At 48.3% G+C, this 18,721-nt stretch overlaps 1 protein-coding gene across 1 annotated transcript in view; it reads right to left on the bottom strand.

Moving 5' to 3' along the window:
- AP3B2 (adaptor related protein complex 3 subunit beta 2) overlaps positions 1–13,166 on the bottom strand; it is a 59,518-nt gene extending 46,352 nt beyond the window's left edge. Inside the window, exons 1-5 of the mRNA XM_081887519.1 lie at positions 12,621–13,166; positions 5,556–5,631; positions 3,810–3,884; positions 2,296–2,391; positions 93–253 (exon numbers count right to left, since the gene is read on the bottom strand). Of these exons, the coding sequence (XP_081743645.1) occupies positions 93–253; positions 2,296–2,391; positions 3,810–3,884; positions 5,556–5,631; positions 12,621–12,856 (644 nt within the window). The 5' untranslated portion in view covers positions 12,857–13,166. The remainder of the gene's footprint in view (positions 1–92; positions 254–2,295; positions 2,392–3,809; positions 3,885–5,555; positions 5,632–12,620) is intronic.
- Between the last annotated feature and the right edge of the window lie 5,555 nt (positions 13,167–18,721).

The following is an 18,721-nucleotide window of genomic DNA, read 5'->3' as shown; positions in this document are numbered from 1 at the left end:
CAATAGCACAAATGAATGAAGTCTGTAAAGGCAGTCTGGGTTCTGGGGCCTTAAAAAGAGGCTGGAAGTGAAAGGAAGAGGCTCCCACTTACCTGTACAGCTTGGGGATGGCATGAGCCGCCGTTTTGCGTACATAGGGGGACATGTCAGAAGCCGCCTCCTTGATGGCTAGCATCATGATGGGCACAATAATGGGCACACGGATGCTTGAGAGAACGCGGAGGGCACTGGCTCGGATCAGCTGATTGGGATCCTGCGGCAAAGAGGAGGTTTGCATCAGGCACTCAAGCCTAGCACACTTGTTCCACCAGGAAGGGGTTCAGGATAACCTCCATCCTAATAAATCTACAGCTGGTGTGGGGAACTCCTAGGTCTTCCGATGTTGCTCAGGTGCAATTCCCATCAACCTGTGGACACTGGCCATGCTTGCCATGCCTGATGGGAGTTGTAGTTCAGCAGCAGCGAAAGATCAAAGGTTCCTCGCCCCTAAGCCACAACACCATCTGTTCCTGGGAGAGACAACTCCTTGTTAGGGAGGCAAAAGAATAAAACCACTGAGCTGTATTTTACATACAGCTAGGGACGCAGGTGGCGCTGTGGGTTAAACCACAGAGCCTAGGACTTGCCAATCAGAAGGTCAGTGGTTCGAATTCCCGTGACGGTGTGAGCTCCCATTGCTCGGTCCCTGCTCCTGCCAACCTAGCAGTTCGAAAGCACGTCAAAGTGCAAGTAGATAAATAGATACCGCTCCGGAGGGAAGGTAAACGGTGTTTACGTGCACTGCTCTGGCTTGCCAGAAGCGGCTTAGTCATGCTGGCCACATGACCCGGAAGCTGTACGCCGGCTCCCTCCGCCAGTAAAGCGAGATGAGCGCCGAACCCCAGAGTCGGCCACGACTGCACCTAATGGTCAGGGGTCCCTTTACCTTTTTTTAGCTTGGTTCCTCCTCTTGCCGTCTCCTTACATTAGACCAGAGATGTGGAACCTTTGGCTGTCCAATGATCCTAAACTTATGCAAGAGTGATTTTTGCATTTTTATATGCTTGCTTTGCTGTTGTTCAGTTTTAAATCAATTATTTGTATCCTATGCATTGTGACCAATTGTGATGGCTTATAGCTTTTAGCAGTAAAAATTCATTCATTCTGTGGCAGAACATCTGCCCTGCTTGCAGAAAGCCCATCTCTAGGTAGGGTTGAAAGAGTCTTGCCTGAAACCCTGGAGAGCCACGGCCAGTCAGTGTAGACAAAACTGCGCTAGATGAACCAAGAGTTGACTCTGTGTAAATCAGCTTTCTGTGTTTCTATATTCACAAGGAATTCTCTCAAGCTACATGGGAGCCAGTTCAATGTAAAATAGCCCAGCAACATCAAGAAGCCCCCTTTCCTCCAGATCTCTTTCATGAGGTCTCTCCTTCTGTTTGCAAGTGTCATGTTCCCTTCGGTCAAACTCAGCCCTGCCTGGTTGAATTATATCCCAGCAGGAAACCTGAGCTTGTCAGCTGAGACTCAGAGACGAACTCCCAAGTCTCCTTGGCAATGATGGTTGTAGAAGATTAAAACCTGACTCACAAAAAGAGCAGCATCTTAGGAAGCCTAGTTTGGCAATCCTGGCAAAGAGGAAATGTTACATGTGGGGCAGGGGAGGCAAGGGGAGGTTACCCTCTGAAAACACAGAATAATCTAATGATCAAACTAGATGCGATGTTTGCCATGGAGCTTGGCATTGTACACTTGCCTTTTGTAAAAATGAAAACAAAGCAATAGCTGGGAGCAGGGCAGCGATGACTGGCGGCCATTGGGAGAGGTGGGGCAAAAGGGAGGTCAACAGTAGGTGGCGCTAGAGCCAATAACCAGCAGAATCAACTGATTCTAGTTTGGTACCATTCTTCTTCCTGCTGAAGAGAACTACCAAGACTTAGGAAGGGGAAACTGACAAGAATAGGCAATCCAGCTAACTCTATAAATAACTATTTGAAATTAACCTGGGTCTTGAGGTGCCCAGGTAGTAAGCAGGCAGGTAGGGCCTGAAGGAGGGCAGAGTGAGGTTAATGGGGCAGTGCTCCATTCATCCAAATGGACCGGCCTCCACTGTAGGGGGAGCATAAAGCCTTTGCCCTGTCACACACCCAATCACGCTCCCCACCTCCATGCTATTTGCAAGGTGGAAAGTGCCCACTTTGGACCTCAGGAAGCAGTTTGAGAAGTCTGTCATGTATTCGCTCCACCCTAGAGCAACTCTCAATGACAAAAGCAAAGCTTAGACTCTGCCTCCCCCCCCCAAAAAAAGCATCCAACCTTGAGTCCTCTCTGGAAGGTAGAGATGGAGAGCAGGGCCAAATCTTGCTGTTCCTCCGCGTATCGGACCAGGTAAACATACACAAGCTTCTTCACCTGCCAGACGAAAAGCATCCTTAGTTGGAACTAAGCAAGCCACCAGTTTTTGCTCCCCCCCCCCAACCCTACAATGAAGGCTTTCTGAGTGACAGCAAGGAGGAAGCACTGATACAGCAAGGCACCTTCCACTGGCCTGGAAAAGGGAGGGAAGAGGAAAATAAGCAAAATCCACAATGGTCAAAGGTCAGGGATGATGGGAACGAAGTTCGGGAGCATCTGGAGGACCACAGTGTCCCACCCTCAATTTAGCACTATAAGCAATGTCTGGCCATTGAAAAAGCATTCCAGGAGAGTGGATTTCTCCCAGAATCCTTTGTGCCATACTTTCCTCAAGACCATCTATTATAGTGCCCAATGTGGTTGCACTTTGGAATCACTTTCAATGCCTAGGGGGAGATTGGCTGGTCACCTTGTCTCTACGGTGACAGCAACGGCACTTCTAAAGCAAAATACTTCTTCCTTTTTTATTTACTTGAAACATTTTGGAGCCGGTTTCCAAAAGGGTGCATAAAGATAAATAGAAGACAACTGAATCACAATCTACTTAAATGCATTTTACATCATAATTATCTTAACAGAACACAAAAAGAAATTCAAAACAATTAGAACCAGCAATAGACATAACTAAAGACAAAAGGGAAGGACCCCAGTGGGCTTCCTGTGAGATAGAGTTTGGGGCTACCACAAAGAAGAGTGGTCAGCCTCCATGCAATATGAGATTTTAAGCAGAGACACATTAGTCAATCTTAAATGTTGGAGGTGGGAAAGAGATGTTCCTTGAGGACTCAGTCTTATATTTTAGTACATGATCTCAGCAATCTGTAAAACAACACTGTAAGGTAGGGCAAGCATTATAGATTGGACAGGAGTGGAGATGGGGAACTGAACCAGGGACACCTTGGCTTGTTGCTCCCATTCTAAGTCATGACATTATATCACAAGGAGTCTGTATCCTTCAGGATGTGGCTGCACTCCAGCTCCCATCAGCCCCAGCCAGCCTGACCCATGGGAGCTGTAGTCCAGCAATATCTGGAGGGACACACGTTCCCAATCCCTGCTATTCCAGCTCAAATTACCCAGCAACCTTCTTTCCAGGAAACCATAGCAGTTCTCTGAGAGTTCCTGTGTTGCACAGAAATCAATGCATTAAAGGTCTCATGTGGGCTGGATAGCTGTTCTCTAGTCACCCTAGATTGGGGAAAGTCTTATCTAGACTAATGGAGTCCAACAATGTTCAGAGGGCCCATGTTCTTCCAGACTATCTGTACAAGCTAAAAGCAGCCACTTAAGAAAAAGACTTGGAGAAACTGCCCCAGGCTGCTGCCATTGTCTGCAAGGGATTGTATGATATTTTCCCTATTTTAGCATTGAGCAGCATATAAAAAGAAAGGAAAGTAATAACAACAGCAGCTTACCTCTATATTCTTGCAAGCCACATTTTTTACCACAGCTGGGAAGAGATCGGATGCATTCTTGCCTCGTGCAATCATCTGGGAGAAGAGAAACAGCAGTGGGGTAGCTAGTCAAAAAATCTGAACTAAGCACCCCCACTTTTAATTGGTCAGTTGCTACCACCCCTCCCGTGTGTACACTGGTACCGTCACTTCCAGTATCTTTATAGTAGGAAACACATCAAACTACACATTGCCCACTGCTATTCCTGACCTCCCAAGAAGCCCATTAAAATTGCAGCAGTTAGGTGTTCCTCTCCAAGAGAGTACAGGGGAGCTATAGAGAAAGGATGAACCCCCATAAAATTCAGGGAAAGGACTGGTTGCTGATGGGGCCTGGAAACTCAAAACAAAATGAGGAGTGGGTTCTCCTATGCTGAACCAGAGCCATGACGGTCATCTGTCACTTGAATTACAAAACTCCTGCACTTAGCTTGACCAGATGACTGTGGATCTTTCAATTCAAAAATTCAATCAGACAGCCCACCTGCACTCTGTATTTAAAGCTGTCTCATCCCCCTAAATAATCCTGGGAACTGTAGTTTGCTAAGTATGCTGGAAGTTGTTAGGAGATCCTGATTCCCCCCTCCCACAGCTACAATTCCAGAGTTCCCTAGGAAATGCAACTAACTGTGAAACCACTCTGGGAACTGGAACTGCGTGAGGGGCACAGGGTCTCCTAACAACTGCCAGCAACCTTAACAAACCACAGTTCCCAGGATTCATTGGAGGAAGTTTTTGCTCTGGGACACAGGCCTGTGGATGGAGGTCCTGGGCTACCCAGACAAGAAGTCCCCTCTCTCAGCCTCACTCATGTGGTCCAGAGGAAAGCAAGGCAATACCTTTGGCCCCAGCTTGACTGCAAGAGTCGCTGGAAGGAGGCATACAAGGCGCCATCCAACCTTCTTAGGGACTTCAATCTGGATTTGTGTAGGGTTTAGTCCTTAGCCTTTTCTTCTCCCATAGATGGGGGAAGCCGTGACTGTTTAAAGTAGCAAGATCCTGCTTTAAATGCATAGCAAAGATGGTACAAATTGGGCCTCTGGACCTGACATTATTCACTCAGTCAGCATGTGTGCAAATGTGTGTTTTATGTAAACAGCATCATGGGCCCTCCACAGCTGCCAATTACTTTTTTTTAATGTGCACAATTGCTTATATCTTGTCCGGATTGACTCTCAGGATCGAGGCCTCAAATCAAAATTTTGGAGTATTGGGTGGGGCAGGGAGTGGTACTCACAGTTGTGTACAAGGAACAGACAACCTATTAAGTGCCAGGGCAACGCTGCAGGCATTAGTGCCAGGGCCTAATACAGCGGCACCTTGGTTGTCAAACTTAATCCGTTCCGGGAGTCTGTTTAACTCCCGGAACTGTTTGAAAACCAAGACGCAGCTTCTGATTGGCTGCAGGAGCTTTCTGCAGTCATGCAGAAGCCGCGTTGGATGTTCAGCTTCCAAAAAACGTTCGCAAACCGGAACATTTGCTTCTGGGTTTGCGGCGTTCGGGAGCCGATTTGTTTGGGAGCCAAGCCATTCGAGAACCAAGACACCACTGTACAAGCGGATGGCAGGGCCCTTTTGCCAAGCACTGAGAGAGCATGCACAGCAAAGACTGTCAGTAGCAAAGCTCGGTTGGTTGTTCCAGGTTTCACCCCAAGAGTACAATTCCCTATTCTCACGCCATAGCCAAGTCGCAAGCGGGGAACTTACCGCTACAATCCGCTTCATGGCCTCGAGCTTCAGAGAATCCTTGTTGCTGTCCAGCATCTCCTTCAGGTCATCGTGTCTGCAAAACATACAGAAAAATCATGCCATGGGCACAGATACGTTCCAGGGAGGCGGTAGCGGTGCTCACTGTTGCAGGATCTACAGCCGCTTTTAAGGCTAGCAGATTTGCAGCACCATCCTACTAAAAAAAATAAAAATTCCACTGAGTTCTATATGGCTCACTCCCAGGTAAGCATGCAGGTGCTTCCGTAAGTTGGAGACCACTTTGCCAGATATCTGATGAGCAGTGAGAAACATGGAGAGGTTGCCACACAGTGCAAGGGTCTCCTTGAGGTCTTCCTCTAACACCCACAAGGCCTCAGATCCACCACAACCCACACAATTCCCTCTTAGTTATGAGGCACTAAGGGTGGTTATATTTTTCTCCCTCGCAAAGTACATGAAAGTTGAAGGAGGAAGTTTTCCACTTCCTCTTTCAGCTCTATGCACTTCTCAAGGCTCAGACTGGTTCTACTGGATTCAACTTTGATCCAGATCTGCTGGAAAAGCGAAGTGTATATATGGTACCTTTCCCTTTCTCTCTCCCAGGGCAGGGGGACTGATCTGGGACCGAGGGAAGAGAAATGACCAGAACCCTAACAAATCCAAAAGTGCCCATGCTAATATTGCACTCAGGTCCTGTTTGTGGGTATCGCACAGGCAACTGGTGAGAATAGGATGGTGGGACTAAATGGGTCTTTGGCATAGCACTCCTTGCATTACTGAATTCTAAGGCAGATCCATCTCTCTGTATAAGAGTTCCATAAGAACTTCAGAAGAGCCTTCCTGGATCAGGCTAGTGACCCAATCCAGTCCAGCATCTTGTTTTCAGAGTGGCAGACCAGGTGCCTGCAGGATTCATGTACAATAACAACTCTCATGTACGAAATTAGGAAGAGCCTGCAGGATCCCAGAAATGATATATAATGTGTCAGGAGACTGCCATCAAGAGGGGGGAGGAAGGTAGGAACATACAGAGAGTCTCCCACTTTGATCAGCAGTAACACTTCGTCAGAGACTGGTGTCAGTGAAGCCTCAGGCAAAATGGAAGAAGAAAGGTGGAGAGAGGGGAGGCAAAGGCTCACAGACTTATCTGAGAGCCCCAGCACCGATCCCATGGAGGCAAAAAGGGACGCAGAGATGCAACTTCCATTGCCTAGTTTGGGCAGGGGTGTCAAGCATAAGGGAAAAAGGTGCAGACTGGGCGTGTGGAGGTTCTTATGCTGGGGGGGGGGACAGGAAAAGCCCACTCTCGGAATCTGCTAGCAACTGAGGGAGACATGAACTTTGGGTGTCTGCACTGTACATAGTTTGCACCAAATAAAACCTGTAAAAAGGCAGGTCAGAGTCCTGGCTGTTTACTCGTGAGCAACCATACTCTTCCCCAGAAGCTTTTTTATTAGGAATTGTGGGTACTGATATTCCAAAGGAGCAGAAAAGACTTTTTATGCATGCGACAACAGCCGCAAGGATACTACTAGCTCAGAGATGGAAAGAAGATAAAGTCCCTACCAGAGAGGAATGGCAAATTAAGCTGCTGTTGGACTGTGCTGAAATGGAAAGGCTGAATGCAAAGTTCAGGAACCACAAAGATCAAAACTTCAACAAAGAATGGGATTTTTAAAAAAATTATCTAAGGGACCACTGTAAGCAGATGAAAACACTAGCAGGAGTTCAATAACATTTGTAATGTAGCAAATATTATGGACAAAATAGAGAGATATGTGGATTATGAAATAATATGCAGTTGAAAAGGATGACAATAAGACCCATGAAGGGGAAGGTGTGAAGTCCAGAGATTCAGACAAATCTCTAAATATGGATATGTATTTTGTATTGTACTGTTATAATTCTATATTTGCAAAACCAAATAAAAATTATTATTTTTTTAAAAAAGGAAGATCCTGCAGGATCACACCAATGGCCCATCAAGTCCAGCATCCTGTTCTCACAGTGGCCATGCAGATGCCTGCAGAAACTCACAAGCAGAACCTAAGCACAATAGCACTCTCCCTTCCTGTATTTTCCAGCAACTGGCATTCAGAAGCATTATAGTCTAGGACTGTCCAGGCAGAGAACAGTCATCATGGCTAGTAGCCATTGACGGCCCCCTCCTCCATGAATCTGCCTAATCCTTTTTTTAAACCATCCAAGTTTGTGGCCATCTCTGCCTCGGAGTAAGGTCTACAGTTCTAGCATTCATGGGATGTCCACCAGTTCTAACGTCATGAGAAGAGCTTTTCTCTGTCCACTGCCTCCATCCCGTGTCTAGTTTCAATGCTAAAGGGAAGTGGCTGATGGCTCAGGGGTGGAGCTTGGTGAGCTAGCATGGCATCATGCGCGACACAGTTGCTTAGAGCGTGGTGCTGGTAACGCCAAGGTTGCAGGTTCGATCCTCTCATGGGAGAGCTGCATATTCCTGAAGGGGGTTGGACGAGATGGTCGCTTCAGGTCTTCTAGAGCCAGTGTGGTGTAGTGGTTAGGAGCGGTAGACTCGTAATCTGGGGAACCGGGTTTGTGTCTCTGCTCCTCCACATGCAGCTGCTGGGGGACCTTGGGCCAGTCCCACTTCTCTGAAGTCTCTCAGCCCCACTCACCTCACAGAGTGTTTGTTGTGGGGGAGGAAGGGAAAGGAGAATGTTAGCCGCTTTGAGACTCCTTTGGGTAGTGATAAAGCGGGATATCAAATCCAAACTCTTCTTCTTCTTCTATGCCAGGCGTCATTTTGCAAACTTCCATCACGTCACCTGATGCTTGCTTTCTTTTTCTAAACTAAAACGTGCCAAAAACTGCAACATAGGAGAATCACTCATTTTAGCTGCCATTTCTGAACCTTCTCAAACTCTACAATACAGTGGTACCTCAGGTTAATAACTCAATTCGTTCTGGAGGTCCGTTCTTAACCTGAAACTGTTCTTAACCTGAGATACCACTTTAGCCAATGGGGCCTCCCACTGCCACTGTGACGCCGCCACACGATTTCTGTTCTCATCCTGAAGTAAAGTTCTTAACCCAAGGTACTATTTCTGGGTTAGCGGAGTCTGTAACCTGAAGCGTCTGTAACCCGAGGTACCACCGTATCCTTTTTGAGGTGAGGCAACCAGAACTGTACACAATGTTCCAGTTGTGGTCGTACCTTAGATTTGTATAATGGCGTTACGATATTGAAAGTTTTATTTTCAATTCCTTTCCTAATGACCCCTAACATGGAATCTGCCCTTTTCACAGGAGGGTCAACAGACAAAGTCTTTGGCAAAGCCAATTGAGAAAGGAAGCCCAGCTACGCCCACACATGCATGGGGCAGGGCTGCTGAGCCATAACCCCACTCCTCATAGGGCCACAGCTCATTAGCATACCATAGAGTTCCTCCAGACGCTGCTTCCCAGAGGAAGCCTCCAGTGGCGTAGCGTGGGTTGTCAGCACCCGGGGCAAGGCAAGTAATTTGCACCCCCTAACCCGTGGATTTGCACCCCCTAACCCGTGGATTTGCACCCCCTAACCCGTGGATTTGCGCCCCCTAACCCTAACCCCCAGATGTTGCGCCCGGTGCGGCCGGCCCCCCCCTGCAACCCCCACGCTACGCCACTGGTAGCCTCCCTTCCTCCAGTGGAGACTGAAGGAGCAAAGACACAAAAGGAACAGAGGCAGGGAGAGAAACTCGATCCTGGCAAACCGCTTGCACAAAAGGAATCCAAACCCACAGCAGCCTGTGAAATATTTATCCCCCTCCGGAATTTATTCACAGCAGCCTGAAAAAGGAGCCGTGGCTCAGAGGCAGTTGCCACAGCAACATCAATGCCAGGCATTTCACAAACGTGTCCACGCCAGGCATTAAACTCCAGGCTGAGATCATGCATAGCCAGCTGGCCTCCTTAGGTGGAGGCTACAGGTTATCTCCCCAGCCATGGAGGAAGCACAACACTGGCCAGCCGGTAGGACTCAGCTTTTGCCACATCTATGCAAAAGCCTTCCAGTTGCGTTTCAGTCTCTCTTCCTATATATGCCTCCAGTGGTACCATCAGGATAGGACTTTGGGATAGAAGATCAGAGGCCCACTCTGCGGAATGAGCAGAAGGACACCCTTCAAACACAGCAGAGCTGGCTGCTCACATTTTGAAGCATGTAATGCACATTGCCATCTTAGGAGCGCCACCCAATAGCACCATTAAGCCCAGGATCTAAAACAGTAGTGGGCAACCTCCAGCCCGTGGGCCTCATTGGGACTCTCCATTTGGCCTGGAAGGCTATCCTGGTCAAACAATGTCCAGTCTAAAGCCGATTGTCGGTGCTTACAAAGTCTGGTGCGCAGGGCTTTGCTAGAGCTTCAATGGGGCTTGCAAAGCACTGTAGAGTTTGATTTCAAACTTGGCCTACCTGGGGTGGGCAGAGATAATGATCCAGTCCCTCAGTCTGTCTAAAATTGCACCACTACCTGCGGTCCCCAAGTATTCCCTTTGCTGTGTGCTTTGGGTGACCACAGGGAGTTTCTACCAGGCTTCACCCATCATGCCAAAGCATCTCTCCAGTCGTAAGAGCCGACCAAGCTGGTAGAAGATAGAGGAAACCAGTAGCTAAGACATTCAGGGACTGGACCCTTCTATGACACATTAAACAAAACAAGAATTCAATCACAGTGTTAAATGGGATTTGCTCCCATGTAAGCAACTTCAGAATTACAGTTTTAGACTGCAGTCCTAACCACCTCTACTCGGAAGTCAAGTTTTACATTTGGGTAAGTGTGGTCAGCATATTGCAACCTTGGTCAATGAATTAGCTTAACGTACTACATACAAAATATTCTGAACAGCTAAAAGAAGTGTGCTCAATTAACCAAAGAGATTTTTTTAAAAAAACCTGTTACCGTAATCCAAGTACTAAGAAGAACTGTAGAAGACATATGGCAACTTGCACTCCTTCCTGCACAAGGTAACTTAAAGATTAGCCCTGCTGGATCAGACCAAAGACCCAAAATCCTGCTCTCATGGTGATCAACCAGATATGTTTGGGAAGCCACCAAACAGGTCAAGAATACAGCACAGCAGCACTCCCCATACTTGTGAGTTACAGCAAGGGGCATTCAGAGGCATTAGTAAATAAATAGGAGAACCATTCTTGCAACATACTACCTGCTGAATCAGACGCATACATGGTGGTGCAGCAGCAGCAAAAAAAGTGCTAGCACATTTGCAAAGCAAAGCAGTGTCTGGTATGGTTTCAGATTGGATGGGAACTACATGTTGAGATTTCTGCATTACAGGGAGCTGGACATCCTTGGGGTCCTTTTCAACTCTACAATTCCATCATTCTCCAATTCTAGGATTTAAAAAACCACAAAGTACACCCCCCTCCCTTTAGAAATATTGAATATCTAATTTGCGCATGGTTAATAGTTTATATAAAAAAAACTGATATGATGGACTTTTCAGTCTATAATTGGTTAAGGTGGCCTCAGTACTTATTGTATTCTCTGGGTTAACCCTCCAATTTAGCAAAGTTGTTTTTTTAAAAAAAGTTTAATTTTGTTCTATCCCTCATCTCATTTGTTATGTCCATCTCCATTATGACAAACTCTGTTTATAAGCAACAAATCTTAATTTGTGCATTCAAAGCTCACACAATTAATTGATTAACATTACTTTAACTGAGCGGGATAGCCCTAACTCCCCCAAAATAGCTACTACACTGACAATTATTCTCCCCTAAGCATCCACAGAGTAGAAGGGAGGGATAACAGCCCAAATCTTTGCAAAAAGACCTGAATACCAAAAAGGTGGTTTGCATGTCTGCTTGAAGTCCCACTGAGTTCAATGAGAGGTTAGCAATGGGAAGGGGGAACCACTAGCCTACCAGATGTTGTTGGACTACAACTCCCATCATTCCTGACTGTAGGCCATACCAGCTGGGGTTGATGGGAGTTGAAGACTAATAACATACAGGTGGAGGGCCACAGGTTTTCAGCCCCTGACTATACGGAAGTGCAGCATATAGCAAGATAGGAATTAGTTTCTCCAGCTGTTTTTGGACTACAACTCCCATCATCCCTGACCACTGGTTCAGCTAGCTAGGGATGATGGGAGTTGTAGTCCAAAAACAGCTGGAGAACCAAGCTTGGGAAACCCTGCTTTACATGAAGGGTGAGGAATCTTAGGGCCAAATGCAGCCCTCCAAGCCCTTCTACCTAGCTCTCCCTCCATGCCTCACCCCTCCTAAGCTTGCAGCCTTCTCTGCATGGGCGTAGCCAGAATTTATTTTAGGGGAGGCAAGCATTATATTGTGGGGGGCAGTACAGAGTTATCTGTGATGCAATTAGTCAGTTAGTTAAGTATTTTTATTTATTTACCTCGAGTTACAGACACTTCAGGTTGCGTTTTTCCGGGTTACGGAAGTACCGGGACTGGTTACTTCTGGGTTTCAGAGGTCGTGCACGCACAGAAGCACCAAATTGCGCTTTGCGCATGTGCAGAAGCACCAAACTGCAACCCGCTCATGCACCACTGCAGGTTGCGAACATGCATCCCGCACAGATCACATTCGCAACCCGAGAGTCCACTGTACTTGATTTGGCTGGGGGGGGGGCTGCTGCCCCCTGCCTGTGCCCATGCCTCTCTGGCTTGCTTCGCCTTGAGTGTTTTTGGCTGGCTGGAATGTGTCCTTGAACACTAATAAGTGCCTCCTGCTTTCCCAGAAGGAGATTTTGAGAAGGGCGTGAGAGAGTGCACACAAACCAGCCTACAGAACACAGATACAATTTACTTTCATTGGCCCGCCCACTTTTGCCTCTGTCCCTGCCCCCCCCCAGGCATGTGGCCCCTGGAAAGTTGCTCAGGTGGGAATGCGGCCTCTGGCTTGCAAAGGGCTCCCTACCCCTTGCAACCTCCAGGGGAGGAGCCTGCTTGCTTGCATCCCTTAAAGCACCCTTCACCGACGGCGATGGCTACTGATAACCTCGCCCCTTTAGCCGCAGAAGGCGCGGGGAACGCGCCCCCCGAGGCAGCAGCCCACCCTACCGTAGCGGCTGCACCACGCTGCCGTCGAGGCTGCTCTCGTGCTGGGAGACCACGTCTTGCTCGGGCGCCTTGAGCTGCCTGGATTCATCGCCTTCCAAGGTGCTGTACCAACTCTGCTGGGCGCCGTCGGGCACCAAGACGGGGCTTTTGGCTTCCTCGCCCGCCGCCGCCCCCGTCTGCTGGGACTTCACCAAGTTGGCCGCGCTGGCGGGCAGCTGTTGCAGCAGCTTCTGCATCTCCGAAAGGGACGCGGGGCGCACGGACCGCCTTTCAGCAGCGGGGAGAGCGGGCGACCCTAGACGGCTGAGCCAAGGTTTGCTTGGTGGGGGAGTCCCCACTCCCGTTGCTCCTTAGCTCCCAAGTCCCGAAACTCAGGGGGTCGCTGAAGCCGGAAAGCTGGCCAGGGAAAGCATGGTCCCCCCTCCCCTGGCGTGCGCCCCCTCGAAAGCTCAGCTTCCCCCTGCTCGGCCAGCCACGTTAGCACGTCTGCCGCTGGCGCTGGCTTGCCGGGCTGGGGGCGGGTCTTCTTGGAGCTCCCAACCACTCCGACGACAGCCAGCCAGCCAGCCAGCCAGCGGCCCCGTCCCTCCCGCGGCCGCTTCTCGCCTGAAACCAGACGCCGCAGTAGCAGCAGCTGGTTCTTAGACGCCCGCCCGGGACGCTGAAGCGGCGGCGAAGGCAGGAGCAGCGCCACCTGGCGGCCGCCTGCGGAAAAGCCAGGCAACGCCCACGGGAATCCCTCGCTCCCGCAGGGAGGGAAGGCGTCGTGAGCAAGGAGCCCACAAACCCCCGTGGGCGAAAAACCCAACCAATAGGATCGTTTGTTTCGTCTTTGTTTTTTGTACGGGGGTGGGCATGGATAAACTAGCTTAGAGATGGGGAGCGACACTCCTACACCTTTGTTCAAATGCCTGCTTTTCCAGAACTGCTTCCTGGGTGAATTTGGGGCCAGTCGTTCTCTCTCTGCTGTACCTACCTCGCAGGGTTGTTGTGACGATGAAATGTGGAGGCGACTTTTGCTTCTCGGAGGAAAGAAATGCAATGCATTTCAATAAGGTGGCTGCAATGGGGCTGACGGTATGATTTATTGCCATATTATGTATTAGAATCATAGAATCATAGAGTTGGAAGAGACCACAAGGGCCATGGAGTCCAACCCCCTGCCAAGCAGGAAACACCATCAGAGCACTCCTGACATATGGTTGTCAAGCCTCTGCTTAAAGACCTCCAAAGAAGGAGACTCCACCACACTCCTTGGCAGCAAATTCCACTGTCAAACAGCTCTTACTGTCAGGAAGTTCTTCCTAATGTTTAGGTGGAATCTTCTTTCTTGTAGTTTGGATCCATTGCTCCGGGTCCGCTTCTCTGGAGCAGCAGAAAACAACCTTTCTCCCTCCTCTATGTGACATCCTTTTATATATTTGAACATGGCTATCATATCACCCCTTAACCTCTATCTATATAATCTATTATATGGATATAATCTATTATATGGATGAAAGGCTGCCAAGAAAGATTTTAAATAAGCAAAAGAATACTTATTGCATTCCTGGACCATCCATCCTCCAAACAGTTATCTACCCCTCCACCCTGCCCATATCCTCCTTCCTGAAGATATATAAAGGCAAGGCCACACACACACCCCGCTGGAAGAAGGCAGGCAGGCAGGGCCTGGCTGGGGGTAGGCTGAGGTTGGTGAGGCAGTGCTGCATTCAACCAAATGGAACACCCTCCACTGCCTTTCTCTAAGCCAGAGGTGCCATCAGGGCAGGAATTTGGGGCAGAGCCTCACTCAGCAGAATTAGGAGCCCTCCACCCCAAACACAGCAAGACTGGTTTACCACATTACTACTACTACTACTACTACTACTACTAATACTTATTATTATTATTTATACCCCGCCCATCTGGCTGGGTTTCCTTAGCCACTCTGGGCAGCCTCTAACAGAACACTAAAATACAATAACCTATTAAACATTTAAAAAGCTTCCCTGAACAGGGCTGCCTTCAGATGTCTTCTGAGTGTGGTAGTTGTTTTTCTCTTTGACATCTGGTGGGAGGGCGTTCCACTGGGTGGGTGCCACTACTGAGAAGGCCCTCTGCCTGGTTCCCTGTAACTTGGCTTCTCGCAGTGAGGGAACAGCCAGAAGGCCCTCGGCGCTGGACCTCAGTGTCCAGGCAGAACGATGGGGGTGGAGACACTCCTTCAGATATACTGGACTGAGGCCGTTTAGGGCCTTAAAGGTCAGCACCAACTCTTTGAACTGTGCTCGGAAACGTACTGGGAGCCAATGTAGGTCTTTCAAGACAGGTGTTATATGGTCCCGGCAGCTGCTCCCAGTCACCAGTCTAGCTGCCGCATTCTGGATTAGTTATAGTTTCCGGGTCACCTTCAAAGGACAGAGTCTCAAAGATGTGCTCTCCCAAGCCCACATTCCTAGAATGTTTGCACTTCTGTCTTGGTGACATCCATGCTGGCATTGCCATGTCCACAGAAGGGAAGATGGCAGGATCCATAAGGACGTGCTCTACGGGGAGCTGCCTTTAGACACCAGGCCTGTTGGCAGATCATCTCCTCCATGACACAAAGGCTAGCAACATTAACGCTGCCGTATGGGAATCCCTTATGCACAATGGCAGTGCTTGGCGACATAAAGTCAGATTAGGCATCCACAGCAGCGACCAGAGGGGAATGACCTCTGCGAAGAGCAGAGAGAGAGGCACAACCGAACATCATCTTCTGCCCCAGCTGCAACAAAACATGTCTCTCCTATATCAGTCTCTACAGCCACAGAAGGTGCTGTAACCTTCCGACAATGTGACTTCACTCCCAAAGGCACACCCTTCCATTGTCTCCCTAGACAGACGGATGCCAGCAACAGAGGGTCTCTCCATAAAACTGTTAACTCCAGACTACAGTCAATCATCTTCACCGCTGTTTCAAACCAGCATGCATTCAAACTTTGCAGGAAAGCAAATCTACCTCTACTTAACAGTGCAATCCTAACTGTGTCCACTCAGGAGTCCTGTGGAATACACTAGAGCTTACTCCCAGGTAAGCGGTGTTAGGACCGGAGCTTTCAGCTCAACATTGGGAGTAGCAAAGCATTCAGCCTCAATCAATGTTAAGTAAAGCTCTGAAGGAGTGAGGATGTAAAAATGGGGAAGGGAAACCGCTCAAATTCTTCCCCCAGGCCTTCAGTCTCTAAGCATAAGCCTCAAGGCTACACAGTGTGTGAACTTATTCTTGCAAAATCTTGATGTTACACTTGATGCAACACAGAACTTGCTGATAAGCGTCTTCCCTGATCACACTTCTCTTTGTTGGTGGATTGTTACATATCTCGACATGTGCTGTTCTGCCCCGTTCAACGTGATAAGCTTTTAGACCAGGCTTGGGGAACCGGCGGCCCTTCAGATGCTGTTGGGACTCCAGCTCCCATCATCCTTCAACATTGTCCATGGCAGCTGGGGCTGATGGGAGTTGGAGTCCAAGCAGCTGCTGGAGGGTCAGAGGTTTTCCATTCCTGCTTTAGACACCCCCCACCTCCTCCATCAATACACCCTATGGCTGAAATCCTAAACACACTTAATCAGGGAGTGAGTACCACTGAAAACTGTAGGATTCACTTCTGATTAGGCATGCATAGGACTGGGCTCTGAATTTCCTCTCCAACAGCAATGTAGGATTTCTGTATTTAGAAGTTTCTTATTGCTGCTACTGAAAGTGGAGGTGGATGGCCAAGGGTATAACCCCAAATGCATGGAATCTTGCATGGATTCGTATTAAATGTTGTGTAATGGGATGCGGGTGACGCTGTGGGTTAAACCACAGAGCCTAGGACTTGCCACTCAGAAGATCGGCGGTTTGAATCCCCGCGACAGGGTGAGCTCCTGTTGCTCCTGCCAACCTAGCACTTTGAAAGCACATCAAAGTGCAAGTAGATAAATAGGTACCGCTCTGGCAGGAAGATAAACGGCGTTTCCATGCGCTGCTCTGGTTCGCCAGAAGCGGCTTAGTCATGCTGGCCACATGACCCAGAAGCTGTACACCGGCTCCCTCGGCCAATAAAGCGAGATGAGCCCCGCAACCCCAGAGTCGGTCACGACTGGACCTAATGGTCAGGGGTCCCTTTACCTTTAAGCCTATATATGACCAAAGCTGACTTCAGAGTACTTCGTGCAAAACAGCAGCCTTTTTTTTTAAAAAAAAATACACAATAATTGGTTTTAGAACAAAGAAGTTCCATGAGGTATTGCCAGGGGAGGCATAGGAAGTAGATTAGTGGGTGGGAAACCTGCGACCCTCCAGATATTGGACTACAGTTCCCATCATCCCTCACTGTTGGCCACAGCAGCTGGTGCTGATGGGAGTTGAAGTCCAATAACATCTTGAGGATCACAGGCTCCCCATCCCTGAACATACAGGACTGCAGCATAAAGCAAGGTAAGAAGTAGCTAACCTGGAATGAGTAATCCCTGTGTAAACTACCGTATTTTTTGCTCTATAAGACTCACTTTTTCCCTCCTAAAAAGTAAGGGGAAATGTGTGTGCGTCTTATGGAGTGAATGCAGGCTGTGCGGCTATCTCAGAAGCCAGAACAGCAAGAGGGTATGCTGCTTTCGCTGCGCAGTGATCCCTCTTGCTGTTCTGGCTTCTGGGATTCATAATATTTTTTTTTTCTTGTTTTCCTCCTCCAAAAACGAGGTGCGTCTTATGGTCTGGTGCGTCTTATAGAGCGAAAAATACGGTATGCCTCCATCTCCCTTGTGTTACATTTTTGACCAGGGTGGTGAACCTCAATCTTTTCTTCTATGGCCCTCTTACGCTCTTATTTATTTATTTAATACAATTTATATACCGCTCAATTATAATGAAACCTCTCATTTGTTTACAATAAATTAAAATTATCACCAAAAGCCAGAGAAAAGCAAGTAGTTGCAACACTTAAAAGACAATTAAAACCGGCAGTAAACTAAAAAGAAATTTAAACCCATCAACATCTTATAGGTCTGAGTAGACTTCTCTTAGCAAAAACATTCTAAGCAGATGCTGGCAAGAATACAGTGGAGGTGCCTGTCTCTAGGCAGGAAATTCCAATGTTTAGGTGCTGCAGGAATAAAATAACAATTTCTTAAAAATACGGAACAGGTAATGTGAGGCACCTATAACAATGCAAGTTCTGCAGATCGAAGAGGTCAAGGCTTTGCTGCAAGTAAACTCATCCCAAGCTGTTAAGGGCTTTATATACACCAACAGCAACAGTTCAGATTTGGTCTGGTAACAAATTGGTAACCAGTGCAGGCCTCCAAGTGAGGTGTTCTATGCTGCCATGGTCTGCAGTTTCTGGGTCAAGCACAAAGGAAGCCCCAAGTACAGTGCATTGCAGTAATCCAGACTTGAAACTACCAAAGCCTGAACGACTGTGGGCAAATTATCCAAAGTCCAGGAAAGGCCATAGCTGTTGGGCCAGTCACAGCTGATAAGAAGCACTGAGACTACCTGGGCTCCAAGATGGGTCCAGAATCACCTCCAAACTGCATACCTGCTGCTTCAGGGGAATTGTAACCCTGACCTGGTCAAGCAATCAACCAAATTCTCGAGAACCACTTGCCTACAGTGCCTCAAGCATCTTGCCAGGTTTGAAGCTCAGCTTATGTTCCTTCATCCATCCCACCACAGTGGTCCAGGACCTGTACACGGCCTCTCCCAATTCAGATGTTATGTACTGATAGACCTAGGGAAAGGAAGCTGGCTAGCTCAATAGGTAGAGCATGAAGCCCTTAATTTCAGGGTCATGGGTTCAAGCTCCACGCTGGGCAAAAGACTAGATGATCCTTGTGGTCCCTTCTAACTCTTCTTCTTGTTGTTGTTGTTTAGTCGTTTAGTCGTGTCCGACTCTTCGTGACCCCATGGACCAGAGCACGCCAGGGACTCCTGTCTTCCACTGTCTCCGCAGTTTGGTCAAACTCATGCTGGCAGCTTCACGAACACTGTCCAAACATCTCATCCTCTGTCATCCCCTTCTCCTTGTGCCCTCCATCTTTCCCAACATCAGGGTCTTTTCCAGGGAGTCTTCTCTTCTCATGAGGTGGCCAAA

Source organism: Podarcis melisellensis (genome assembly GCF_964234715.1).
Source record: "Podarcis melisellensis genome assembly, chromosome: 14".
NCBI classification, from domain to species: Eukaryota; Metazoa; Chordata; class Lepidosauria; order Squamata; family Lacertidae; genus Podarcis; species Podarcis melisellensis.
Note: the sequence above shows the minus strand (reverse complement) of the source record. Positions and strands in the feature narration are given on the sequence as shown.